The sequence below is a fragment of the Saccoglossus kowalevskii genome, chromosome 19 (assembly GCF_978046115.1).
Source record: "Saccoglossus kowalevskii chromosome 19, keSacKowa6.1, whole genome shotgun sequence".
Lineage (NCBI taxonomy): Eukaryota > Metazoa > Hemichordata > Enteropneusta > Harrimaniidae > Saccoglossus > Saccoglossus kowalevskii.
The window spans coordinates 8,181,291-8,196,328 of NC_140659.1; the positions used below are offsets into that span (position 1 = coordinate 8,181,291).

The 15,038-nt window shown below is 36.0% G+C and overlaps 1 protein-coding gene across 1 annotated transcript; it reads right to left on the minus strand.

Annotated features, from left to right (window-relative positions):
* Positions 1–128: 128 nt before the first annotated feature.
* LOC100371071 (tachykinin-like peptides receptor 99D) lies at positions 129–6,254 on the minus strand. Its single transcript, XM_085494069.1, has 4 exons — positions 5,593–6,254; positions 4,065–4,215; positions 2,461–2,660; positions 129–321 (listed from the first exon to the last, which is right to left on the minus strand). Exons 1-4 carry the CDS (start codon positions 6,252–6,254, stop codon positions 129–131), a joined length of 1,206 nt encoding a protein of 401 aa, XP_085350195.1.
* Positions 6,255–15,038: the final 8,784 nt, after the last annotated feature.

The window sequence follows — 15,038 nt, forward strand, 5'->3', positions numbered from 1 at the left end:
CACAACATTTCACTTTATCATGAAACAATTGTAATTTTGGTATGTTTGTAGGCATAAGTCATTTGCTTGCTTCGATGTCGTCGTACTTTCTTCCGACAAAAAGCAAAGATCGTTACAATTGTTATGGTTCAAAGCGTATTCTCCAGCATGGATTCGTCGACCGTTGTTTTCATGTCTGATCCGTTCCTCATCAACTTCATCCCCTGACTGGTACTATACGTGCCGCTCAGAGTTGTTGGTCGTTGAGAATCGACCCGTTCATCTTGCGCCCATTTGAAACACGGCAGCCAACGAAGGGCCTTCCTGAAGCCGCGCCGGAATCTGTAAGAGAATAAATGCGTTTCACTTATTCAAGGACATATTGAAAACGACATTTTGACTAAGTAAGTCGTCATATCCGCCATGATGTGCGTGTACGTCATTAATGTCGCCTTACGTCATCAAATCCGCCATTTTGCTTAATAGTTACACCATAACTTCATTGCTGTATTTTTTCACATTGAGAGTATTTAGAAATCCTGAGAAGGGTATAGAAACTTGTATTACAGGGTGATGACCGTGTGAGTTGAAGAACTACTCCGAGATCCATGTGTTTTGTTAGTACAAAATGTGTTAGTGTGTGAAATGGTTGATGTTCGCGAAATATAATTATCATCTTATATTACCGTACACGATTATGAACTTTGCACACGTAGTTTTTAGGTTATATAAGACGTCGTAAGCTTGGTGAACTGTTCACGTGAGCATGTGATTGGATATATGAATACTAACTTCCAAGTGTCTACAAGAAATGACGGACACTTCGGAGTGGCTTCAGCACAGTAAGTGCAAATGTGAACATTGTGTATGTAGTAAGGAATGTGCAGAAACATAATGAACTCTTAGTAACAAACTTAAACATTAGATCTCGTATTGAATAATATTGCCAAAGATTTCGCTCAGTTTATAAAATATTAAATGAAAATAAATGAACTTGATTAACTTAAAATTTATCTGTACTCGTGAAAGTAATTTATCCGTAATAAACCATAAGCGACTGTATACCAAATAATATAAATCATGATATCAGAGGATTTAGCCGCTGGTGGCGCACTAAAATTTAGTCAACATACTCACATTTGCTTACTGAACTGTCCACGTGAATAAATAGTGGCGCCACCAACGGCCTGATGTGAGACGAGGGTGGTCATGCATGCATTAAATTGTGTACAACCACAATTCACAAGCATGAGCCGGATTCTGATTGATTGGTAGGATACAATGGTTAAAGTTCATTCAAGAATTAGGATATTTTACAAAAATACTAGTAAATAAAATTGCTGGAACGTGTTGTGATTCAAGACAGTAAGGTAGAGTGGATATAATGTGTATATGTATATAAGTATTTTATTTAACAATTAGCATTTAGCAGGGGGGTCGTGACACTTTGCAGTGAGAACCAGTGTGACTGACGTGCCAACGGGATTCTAAAGTGTTTATAAAAGTGTTTATAAGTTAAAGTAGCTTTGTTTAAATTTACCCGTTAATCAAAATTCCCTATATATGTATTATACATGTAACTAAATGAGACGTGCAAAAAATTGAATGATAGAGAGTGTGATTTATGAAAAAAATGTGATTGATTAACATATATACTAACTTATATGAAATAATCTCACATAACTCTTTAAAGCCGAGAAGCTCATTGAATCTACTACTTCCCCCAGAAGCTATTTCACTAATGCCCAAATAATTAAAAAAATAGCAGACAACCGGTTAGTAAATATCAATTCAGGCACGATCTAAAACCTTGTGCTCTACATGATGTCTTAATGTAATGGTTTCATCAAAAAATGGTCATGCAATTTATTCACATTGCATAGGGGAGCATACGACGAGGGACAAAACGACCAACAAGAAACGAGCTTTGCTTTCACACTCGTGACATCATCTTATTTCTGATCGCGGATACGTCATGTACTCGGCTTTTGTATGCCACTTTTGTGTATCCCAACGATTTGTTCCATTCGTCCGAGCTAGAGTGTACACATGGAAGCAAATGGAAAACTTTCTTGAATCCTGTTCTAAAGCTATAAATGAATGGAGTAAAGCCTTGGAAGGCTGATAGTATATGATAAACAGAGAGTTAAATTTAATTATATGAAGGAAACAATGTAATCTTGCCTATTCTCAGAAGAAGGGATTTAGACATAATAATGCGCTGATGGAAAGTTCACCGGAAAGACGGCCAACTTTGACTGTCTGTGCAATAATATGGCGATTGTATGAAAAACTTTCTATGAACCAAACCAAGTTTGTTAATGTATTCTGAGCAGGATGGTTTTTTATGTAGTAGCCGTTAATAGCGTCGATAATCTCCACAACCTCTCGCAATTAAACCTTCAAGTACTTAGCTTCATATGCTAAAGGTAACGTCATTGCATAGTTACCAGAATATATATGATGTGGGTGACAACTTACCTATCGTTCAGCCAACAGTAGATGAACGGATTGTACATTGAATTGCTCATTCCCAACCAAAACACAACCATGTAAATCTCACGGGCATTAGGATGACTATACAATACATCGCTGTAACTTCGTCCCAGTAGGAAGTAGACATGAACCGGAAGCCAGCAGATTGCAAAGATAACAACGACTAAAATCATCATTTTCACAACCTGTATGCAAAACAGGTAAACGTCATTACATATCGTACAATTTTTGGGGGGTCACACATATCGACGTCTGTTGCAACGACGAATACTTACATTTGGTCAAATACATTTTATTGTGCTTTATTTCAAATAAAAAGGGTATTCCATTTAAATATATATAGGTGAATGAATAAATTAAGGGACTGCACAATGGCTAGTGGCAATAATCTGATTCATTGTACATCAAGGATAATCTCCATGTTATATAACGTGTTAGCATCTCAGTTAAAACAGTCTTGCTGGATTTGTATGAGCTTTCCTTAAATTCACACTGTTCTCTATATAAGCTGTCAAATGTATCCACATGACTAGTAACACATACTACACTCTCACTGCAGTCATATGGATACCCAAACAACCTACCAAAATATTGTTGTAGCACACTCTGAGAGAGTTCAGAGATAGTCGCCAAACTTATGCAGTAAAAGATTCGCTCGTATACTAAACTGACGTATATGGTGGTCAATATCTACGACATCTTTAAGATTAATATGACACAGGTAATTAAACTACATTTACGATGCACAAATGTACTGCCAGGATACGAAATAGAATATTACGTCGAGACAGGAATATTAATTAACAATAATCTTTATAGTGTTCATTGACTTACAGCTCACAAACACGAATACATTTACGTACTTTTAGGGCGCTTTGATATCATCGGCAAAACTTAGTTGATGACAATGGAGTCGTCGACATGACAACCGCAAAATTGACTATTACGACACATATATCGTCGATGCAATAAGGTGAAAATATCCCGCCTTACTTAAATCCATTTGATATATATTTTTACTGAGGGTATCAGATCATTGTCCCCCAGGATATTTTGTTTTGATTATGGAATGCATGTTTACGGTTCATTCGTATTAATGCCGTTCATGAATCCCAGTATTAACGTGCGGGGAATGAAATTACCACGGCGTGGAAAGCCTATTTGCGTGGCATATCCTCTTAACATTCACAATATTATGAAACCTGATTTGCTGTGATCTGGCACTATCACGTATACATCACTTACATGTAATGTTGCTAATGCTCAACAGCTGAGGCATCATAATTCATAAAATTTCATTTTAATGTCGAAGTTAGTATATACCAACTGTCTTCATAATTAATGAATCAGTGACGTGTATTCTGTATACGTTTACCCCTGTTGCAACAATCATCTAAGAAACGCTCAAAGTCACTTGATACGACAGTTGATTGCCAAGAACAACTAGCGTACGGTGGTTGATAATTACTTTGATATATTCACTTCTTTACCCTGAGTTTTATATATCTTTCTCCCATGTGTATTTAGTTGTGTCTTTGAATTATAACTACAATTATTGATACGTTATATTATTTCTACAATATTCATACCTTTCTTTTTGCATTTAACTGCTCTCTATGTCTGTTTGATATCTCCCCAGGAGCTTGACTGCCCCATAGCTTAATACCAATGATACTATAAGACACGCCTTGAGCAATCAACGGTAGGAAGTACGTGGCCACCATGAAACTGAAGCTGTACCTGCATATATACAAAGTAAAACTGTACTTGACGTTGTATTTCACTTTCTGTCGTATCCGACAAAAGCAGCTGTCTGTGTATTAATAATTGTTTCATGACTTCATTCACTCACACCATGATCAAAACTACTTTGAAATTGTGCCAATTGTGTACACATCTCTATCTGTACATATTTCTATGTAGTATAGTAGAAATCAAAAGCATTTGGGTACATGGAACATAGCGACTATAGCAACATATTGCAACTCGCACATCGAAATATCTCGTAACATTAGCATCTACCATCAATTGTAACATTTCATCGAATCCTACCGCCATAAACCCAATAATTTTTGAGTCGAGGTAGATTAAGAATCTGGAAAAATTTCAAAAAATGTCAATTGATATATGTTTGAATAAAAACGCATTATTTTAGCGTCCGGCGTATGATATAATCGCATCGTCTAGCAGAATTTATGCAGACACATTTTTATGATCGCTTTATCAGTTCCAAATGAAACACTACACCATTTTGTCAATACATTTTATATTACAGCTGTGCTTCCTAGCATAGCCTATAGTCCCGTATACGAGGCGAAATAACCAGAATTACGACTCCAGCGCCGTTACTCTAAATCTTGGTCATAAACTTATACATCGGTCGAACGTGTGTAAAATGCTATCTTGTCACGCAGAAACAAACTTAGTCTAATTATTGACGTATAATTAGACTATACGTATATACTTTTCGTATCACTCTTATATCACGTGTTATGTTTTATATTAAACCTATACAGTTAAACTATCTTTATTAACGGATAGGCAATTTAAATTAAAGTTGTGAGTTGTGTTTCACTATTTGTCTCCAAGTGTAAATTAAATATAAATTAAATCAGAATTTATTCATGGCAAAATTCCCCCTTCATTACGAAATCCAGCGTTATGCGTGAAATCGAACATTGCATTTTGATGAAGTAATTATATCTCAACGCGATAGTCCCCTCTGAAACATATGCATTTCGACGCAGAACTATATAACAAAGAAATTCAAGTTCAAAATCAAATTTCACGCAATATGCGAAATCTCGCAGTGCACTAAAAATCCCCTAATGACGGAGGCAATAAAACGTATCTAAGAATAACAAAATGATTCGGGAAACTGTTTGAAGCAGGGAATGCAATGATATACACGGATATCGTTCAGGTAATTTAACTTCCGCTATAACTCGCCTTCTCATTGTACAGATACACATACAAGCATTTTGTAAGCTTAGATGCAATACCGTTAACGTTTATTAATATTTCAAACTTTGTGATTGCAGGATAATACTAATATCACTAGTATTCCGACCTTCATTTTATAACTCATAATATCATGCTATTATAAAGAAGACTTACCAGAAGTACCAAGCTCCATAATTTTCTTGGTCGGGCCATATTGTGGCACATACTCTTCGTACGTGGATGGGTGTGTCCGTTATCGCAAGAGGAGGACATGCACTAAAGTCGATATTGGTAAATATAAGCCATGGGAGGGCGATTGCGGCTGACGCAATCCACACGACGGCGATAATCGTTTTAGCGAGAACATTAGACATCCTCGGTCTCATGGGGTGAACTATCGCGATATATCTGTCTATACTTATAGCCATTAGGGTGAATATACTTGAAGCTACTGTTAATGGTGAGATAAATCGTACGATCTTGCAATAAGCATTCCCAAAATACCAATCGTTTCGGAGGACGTAGCTGAAAGTGAACGAGATATTGAAAATCGCGTTTAGGGCATCGGCGAGAGCTAGGTTAACGATGAAATAGTTAGTCACTGTTCTCATACGGCGATGGGCGAGGACGATCCACATAACAATGCAGTTTCCCACCGCAGCGGTTACAATCATCGCGCCAAAAAGTAATGTCCATATAAAGGTCTCTATGATTGGCTGCCGGAAATCTTGACAGGTTTCGTTCCAATTGTACTCGTAATCGTATTCTACCGAAGGTGTGAGTGTGGAATTTAGAGTGAAGTTCAAACTTGCAATGAACGAGAACGACAATGCCATAATTGCAGATTTGTGATTGGTGACTCACAATGAATGTCCGCTGTTGGGTGAAGAAGACGTGACAGCACACATGAAATTCACCGTTTATATCTCTTTTCGTTGAAATTTTGAGGTATTAACGTCAGGCATGGTTACCTTCTCAATAATCACACGCTTTCATCATTGAGCTGCAAAGTTCAGTAATCACGCATACACTAAATCAGCCTATATTATCCGATATGTTCTTTAATCAAAATCAACGTGAGTAGAAAATGATAATCGAAAGCTACTGTCAACTAGTATCCTTGAAAACAAATTCAGCAGTGATATCTACTTCAGTCGTTCCCAGACGCTTCAATTTCATGCAAAGGCTTCACAATATGACAGCTGTATCAGACAATTGCAATTGAATGTTCCAACTAAAATAACGGTTATTGACTGCAGATTTCACTGACGTTAATCCGTATCTATGGGAATGTAAAAACATAATATTGTGAGCAGAAAGGTAATGGTGTACATGTATACATGACACATACACACATAACTGGATACCGTTGTTCTACTTTGATTCATGCTCACTTTAATTCGTGGGTATAATGAATTTCGATAGACAGAATAGGCTTAGTTCTCAGTGACATGAGCACTGGGCAACTGGATATTTGTAAGATAATTGTTTTTATTATGTCTATTTCACTTTTAAACATTTGTTGCCATTTTTAATCATAGTTTATAGGGCAATGGAGCTTAAATAGTCCCACATTTGCATATCATTAGGACAATAAATGAAACTATCGGGTTAACAAACAAGCAACAAGCATGGTGAATGACATGAATGAAAATAGAACACACATTAGAAGTACAACTTTAGCAGTGACGCCCACAGTTGCTATTTTATTATTGCTTTTTATTATTAATTCTCTAAACATACAGTGACATCTACCCATATGTTTGGCTGCACCTGAACGGTAACAAGAATCCAGTAAGTAAAGTTATAGAATGTTTCTTAAAATCAGCCAGCGTGTCACTTACCGCGAAACTGCACAATATTGCTGCTTGGCGTCAATGTCTTTTTAAATTGATATCGATATTGACATTACTAATGCAAATGTCTACACAAATTAGACACGGCTGACCTAGTAAAGAACGTCGAATTGTGGATAATAGCGCAGCATCACAGTCCTGGTGATAGTGACATTTAAGTTATCTTTTGCGAGTTTTGATGCAATTATTTTCGCTATTGCCGGATTCTGATTCCACGGGGAAGTCTTACGAATGGACAATGTCCTCTGTAACCGCTGCACATGAGTGTTACAACTAATGACACATCAACATAAAAGTAATCTTCATCCTCGTCGTATACTATTGAGTACAAATACAATATGTTCACACATGCATCTTAATTATACTAAAAAGTATTACCCGACAGTACATTAACATATCACTTTGAAAATATTTACACTATTCGTGACATGATTAAATAATCTACTTATTTCGTGTGCGTGAATGCTCCTTAAAACAAATTACGCTATATCAATGTTTGCCTAATGATTCTTGTTATTTTAAAAGGTATAACCCTTTTGATGATTTCACTGATCCCGGAGATTTTCACATGGCAAGAGCGGAACTACATTGTGCCGTCCATCAGACGCATTATGGAATTATCAAATGTCATTGCCCTCTATGTCATTCATGAATTCAAATAAATTGGTGTGGTGGCACACTTTTTGCTCAAAACCTGGCGGATATCATTTGTTTCTAGAAGTGTGTTCTTGTTATACGTTTAATAAATACGGTCTGTATATACGCATATATACTGTAAAGCGTTTAATTTTCGCAGCCAGAAAGTTTCTCGATGTGAGCATTTTATGGCATTCGTGAGGACATTATTTTGCGAAAGTTACAGGCAACCGGTTTGTGGAACCCCCAGAGAAATTTTCACTGCTACAACATTTTGTGATTTGTTTACATGAATAGAGGTTTGTCTCGTTTGATTTATTCTTCCACGGTTGTTAATTATTGAGTAAGGTTTGAAAGAACATGAAAGGTTTGAAAGACATAACGTATCTAGTAATTGTTACATGTAGCTTCTGTAAAACGTCTTAAGTGGTTATCCATGTTTTGAAATTATTTAATTATGTCGACACTGTGTATGTCTGTTGATGATGTACTTCTTTGATTGACACAAAATGACACTGAATTGTACTGAATTATTTAATTATGTCGACACAGTGTATGTCTACTTGAGATGTACTTCTTTGAATGGCACAACAAATAAATAATAAAAAAAGTATAACCATGTGCCTGTATATGGTCACACATAAGTGTTAGTGTGTCTCTAAAGGAACCAAGAACATGCACCAAGTTACAACGTGAAAAGGAAAACGTGTCAACTAGTAAACCCGCGACTAAGACACAGTATATTATGCATTTAGATGGAAATGAACGCAGAAAATAGCAACAAACCAGCATATCTATGATTGTAAACATAAACATATAAAAGTGGCGTTTACTCATCACTTATGTCTGTTTTAAGACAAGCGCGAAAATAGATGAGCGACCTTCAATGGCAAACATTATTCATTTAATTTTAAAATCATATTGCTTTTTTTGTTCATGTAAGTGAACATTAACATTGTCGCGAGTTTAGGAGAAGCGTTCACGTACGGATTAAATCGAAGTTCATTTGGAAGACATACTTTTATGTTCATAACTATTTATTTCGTTATATCATTCCCGACATGATATTCATCGCGAGCACATCAAGAGATATTGTTCTCAGTAAACAGTCAACTGACTATGAGAGGTTGTGTTACTTACTGTTTTCAGCAATCTGCACTTTCTGACTTATCTTTGGTATTGTTTTATAAACGATGTGTAAACATATGAGAGTATCTCAAATCTGAGCGCGTGTTTCGTGTAGCGTGAATACTACTAATTACACTGACGCGGACTAAATTGTTCGATGTTTTTTTCGTGTGAATGTTTTAGAATTAGAAATGAACATGGTAACACATTATTTGACACACATGTTATACTCTCCACACATACTGGGTCTCTAAGAAGATTTTAACAGAACTAGTGTTACCGCTTATATTATATACCTAACCATCAGACACAGTCTGCTATACTGTGATGCTCATGATACAATTATGGAATATATCCAACAGCTGTTATTTTGGTTTTTTGAGATTGTGTGGTTGTTAGTTTATAAGCCTACAAATTCTCACACTCCCATCAGAATTATAATAATAACATATATATTGAATTAGTAATACATATGGATAATTCTAAGTGTTAGAAACGATGAGAAGTATGCGCAAGTATAGACTAATGAAAAATGTATCAATTTTTTTTTACATAGGTAAATCTTCTGTGGTATAATATTTACTATCTCATGGGACGAAACTTTTTATGGAGAGCAATTTGTTTTGTTACCGTTGCAGACAAGCGTTGTTTTAAGAAGCATAATGGTGTTCTCCGCGTACCTCAACTGACACTTTTCTCATAGTGACAATGATGCATTGCCTGTCAGAGTGATTTTCACACCTTTTGAATTGACTGGCCAAGTGGCACAGAAACGATTTAGAAACTGATCTGCAATGAAGCATTTACCAAGCGCTGGCAGATTCGTGGTACAGTGCACATGTTTGATTTACAAGATATGTAAATCGATACATACGTGTACATATATCTGAATATTCACTTAAATAGTATAAGAGTGTTATGATGAAGAAGTAACTCAGTGAAGTATGTTGAAACTAATGTATTGGATACCTAAACTTAATTTTCTTGTTACTAAATCAATTTTACGTTGAATTGAATATTTAAATCACAGTCTTAATGGCACACCACCATTTTTAGGGTGGCTAGGCATATATTGTTTACTCAAATTAACTTGCGTACAAATCATATACCTCAAGCCGTTCTGTAGGTGCTAGTTAGAACTGTGTGTTGTTCATATTACTGTTTGTTTTACTTGTCACAGAAACCATAGTCATGTATGGGATTACAGGGCTGTGTGGCTATTTCTCTACCAAATGTCAATTTAATGTGCTATCCTGGCGTTAACCAGGACCGATCAAACACAAGCACAAGTGTACTTTAACTTAGGGGTCGCCGAATGAATTAAGCACATGGTAAAATCACCCAGGGTAGAAAGTACACGCTTCAACTACAACTCCGTTCTATGAATATTAGACAAGAAAATCATTTCACAGCTGTCCAACGGAAGTTCATGTTATTGTACCTACATATACATTTTTGATTTATTTTATTGAACCTGCGCTGCCCAGAAGGCTTTCACGCCTTGGCAAATAAACAAACTATTTGAAGTGACATTCACATACTGAGACGGGTAAATCAAATAACTTGAACTATCGATCAAAATCAATACCTATCCAGTTTAATTTAGTACAACTAATAGCCATATGGTTAAAGCTAATTATTGGTGTTTTCTTCACTTGGAGTATTTGATAATAAGAACCACAGTGTTTTGAGACTAATCAGATTAGCATATTGATAACATTGATTTTCACCAGGAAACACTATTTTGACTTTTTTGTCAATCAATCAAGAAAACATAATCGTTTCGGGTATGCTACCCGGAAATGCGTCCTTTAGTCTTAATTATTTCAAATTTACCGCTTTCATTTCAAAGAATCTTCCACGTTTCCACGTGACTAGCTACAGACAAATCCAACTCTCGTGTGTTTTTAATACTAATCATAACAAAATTAGTAATACATAATATGATATACGTGATCGCTGTATGACCTGAATATAATAAATTCAGTGCTTGGATTCATGAAGGGATTAATATATACGTTTCCTTAATGAGGTATAAAAAGACTTAAATTTAGTGAAAACAGTACCAAATGGCACTCAAATGTAATCATCGTTGTCTTGCCTTGCCTTGCGCCCTTGCTATTTAAGAGAAAGCAATAAAAGTCCTTGCCAAGCGGATGTGATAAAATGTGTTTTCCAGACTATTTCAATGTGTCTTGCACACCAAAGAGAAAAGCACTTATATTTAGTATATATTCTTTTTTTTTAAATATATATTTGTTCCCGGGGAACAATTACAAACATTGAATGCCTGTGTTGTCTTCTCTGATTTTTGTAGGCGCAGTTTGCAAGTGGCTACAGTACATGTTGCCACCGTAAGAATATGCCTTGCTTTGAATTGTGTGGCAGGGTTATGTTACCATCTACAATAACGTATATCTGCAGCAGATCGGTAATATCATAAACGCCAATTTATTGATTATTGATCGAATACTTATACTACTTAATCATGATCATTCAAAGCTTTTCAAAAAGCGTGTGTGGATCGTATCACCAAAACCATTTAACTAATGACACAGTAATGTGACAGAATGTAATTGATTATACATCTTCGACACAAGCTACACTGTACAAATTATATTTGAAGCTGCGCGTTCACATTTTAACCAAAACAATTAATGCAGGTGTACGCTCATCACACGTTGTATATGTGTGCGTGCGTACCACTTGCTTCAAATTACTACTGAAAAAAGGTCGACGATTGGCTTACAAACAATTAGGATATTTCACAGGGAAAATCTATAGTGTAAATGGTCGTAACCATTACGCTTGTATATCAAGATGCCAGAGCTTTAAGTATCGGAAAAAAGAAACACGTCAAATGAATAGATACCGACATGAACAATTGAGCTAAAATGGCGTTCACAAAACATATTACTTGGATCATTACTCTACTTGATGCTCTCTATGCTCTCTATCGGCATTTATACAGAAAAAGAAAACGTGTTATTACCGATGATATGCCATTAGGATAATAATAAACACGGAGATCGTTCTGGTATATAACCTTGTCAATCAATGTAATTGTCGTGTTTAGTGAAAAAAAAGAACCCGATGAATGAAGTATTATGTTAACAACATTTGAGGTGTTGTTAGTAATTATATGCGCAACGAACGACTGGTTATTATATTATTTTTGTTTACATAAATGTTTGTATAGTAATGTATGTGTTTTTACTTGATATGGATTTGGTGACTAATTGTTGGTAATAGTCCCCCGTTTGAATAAATAACGCGCAAAGGCGTTTTAAATATATAACGCATGTATTCACTATCTTGAGACTTCAAGTGATCTTAAGGTCCGATACTGAAATAATGACATAACATTATCCGTGTTCTCCGGTTAAATTTTCTTTCAAAGCAGCAGTTGAAAAATGGAAACAACATACAGAACCGTTGATCGTTAAACAATCCACAATCCACAAGAACAAAACAATTAAATGTACATTTCACAACATAGTCAAATCAGTAAAAGTAAGATATATGATCGCCATGGTATACATGAAGTGAAGTCAAGTGATCCGCCACACGCCAGGGCACAGTACTACAGAGAAAGTCACACATCACAAACGACTGACAAACATCGCATTAGTACAAATACCAGTATGCACTACAGGATGTCGAATGAGTAAGCAAACAAATAAATAAACCTCATGGTATAAATGAAGTAATGTGTAGTGTTTCGAAAGGAATTAGCACATCCTGCTCCACATGTGACACCTGCCATAAAATATTTCCATAATGTCGTCTAGGTGTGATAGTCGCCCTTCATTGAGACGTATACTATGTAATATTCAGTATTTTTGAATGCCGCAGACTTCCAAATCAGCAAGCGTTGTTTATTCTGGAAATGATCTTTCGAGTTTTAGTAAATATTTTTGAAGTCTCCACTTTGTAAATTGATTAGGTCTTGGACAATTCCAATCGGAATTTAAAAAATAGACGGAGGGCAAACCAAATATAACATGTTAATACACTCACTAACAATAATGAAGACCATCGTCCACCATACCCTTCTTCAGTATAACAGAGCATAATGTGATTGCGAAACACCACTTTAGACTCCTTCTTTTTCCTACTCAAGTGAAGCTTCTACATGACTCGCCAAGCTAGAAGTGGTGCGATGCCTGCAAGCTGGCTCATTAAATATTCTAATCTTACCTGTTACACATCCCATGGGAGAACACGCATACCCTGATCTTGTTTAACGCAACACAGATAGTAAGCCTCCCTAAAAGCTAATCAAAACATTCGTCGCATGACGTACATGTCTATCTTAAAACCAACCCGATGTATGCAAACAACGGCGATTGAGCAATTGTGGGAAAAATTCACAAGCTGTGCATCTCAGCTTCCAGTGTTTAGGGGGCCTTTTTTTCATTTTGTACTGATATACAGTGCATACAATCGATTGACATTTCGATAAAAACAGTCGGCACTTCCGGAGTGATTGGAAGTCATGGCAACACGATTTTATTTCGTATGGGAGTTTCTGTGAGCTTCCCCGGGGTATGGTCCAGATATTGCATCACCATAGCAACTCGCAGCCTAATCGTGCTTGCGGTGTCAGTCGACGTAGTAGATAAGGTCCGTTTCCATCTACTTTCAACGCCTTATCGCGTTTGCTGAAACCTGATTAATTGGTGACGGGATACTCGTTAAGTGAGCTGATATTTCTGCGAAAAGCTCTCCTAACAAGCCTGGCAGTAATGATGCAGTAATATTTCTACTGTGAAGATCACATTAGAAACATACTAATATTATAATGTTGAGAATCATCTTCTTAGAGTCGTGTCTCATTACCCGATGAACACACATAGCACGCACGTTTTGTTATAAGAAGCTATATAAAACACACTCAAAAGCAATTGCAAACACCCTGTTCACGATTCTAAAGTGAAATACGGTTGGCACTGTTGTCAACAAATCACACCTATCACATACTTGACACGTCGAAGTGTATCTCCGGTAATTCCAAATTACCCAGCTATAGCTCTGCGTGTACTACAGTAGCATCGTTAAAGGTTGTTGTATTCACGTCATTACATTTAGGAATATGACCCATGCTATCCCACGCGGAAATACTTTGAAAATGTTAAATAACAAACATGGATAAGATAAGAAGGTATTCAGGGCAGTCTTGTTTCTTTTAAAATATTTACATCAGAGTTCATATTTATTTCGTTATTCACATGACAAAACATTTAATTTCACGGTTTGTTTCACAACTATAGTTAGACAAAGCGGGATCGTCTGTTTACATGCCCTTCAGTTTCAACAGATAATTCGCTATTTATTCATCAGCTGTCACACTCACAATGGGATTTAAATGACTTTATATTGATTACGAGTATTTGATGGAAAACTCATAATACGCGGAAAATCACGTGTTGTTACATAAGTGAACCGTTGACATACATCACACACAAACTCGTAGTTATGTTTATAGATTCAGACCATTCTTGACCCGTTGTAATGAATGTATTAATTTTGTAACTACTTCGAGCTTAACTGAGTATAACGGTTTGTAATTTTAGAGGAAAACACGAGTTCTGTCTCAACTGTTGAGAAACAAATAGCCAAGTTTGGTTTGATCCACGACTACAGTATATTGAGTCAGTACATATAACCCCTACTTTATAATGAATAGACATACAAATGAGTTGGTTAAAAAGACACATTAGTGTACCGTTCTACCCGAAGCAATGGAGAAATAGTATGTGCTTGTTTGTATTTTGGGTGTGTGTTGGATTGACGTAATTAGATTTCATGACGGGAAATTTTCACGAAGTAAAGGTATCTTAATGCCGTATTCCATCTGAAATATCGATAGTTTGACATTCAACAACGAACAAAAGAAATACAATTTCTGAATGAATAATTCGTTTTTATCCTCAGATGTTCATTTTACACTTTATACGCATAACGTGAGATCACGTAAAAAATCATTCTTTAATGAAA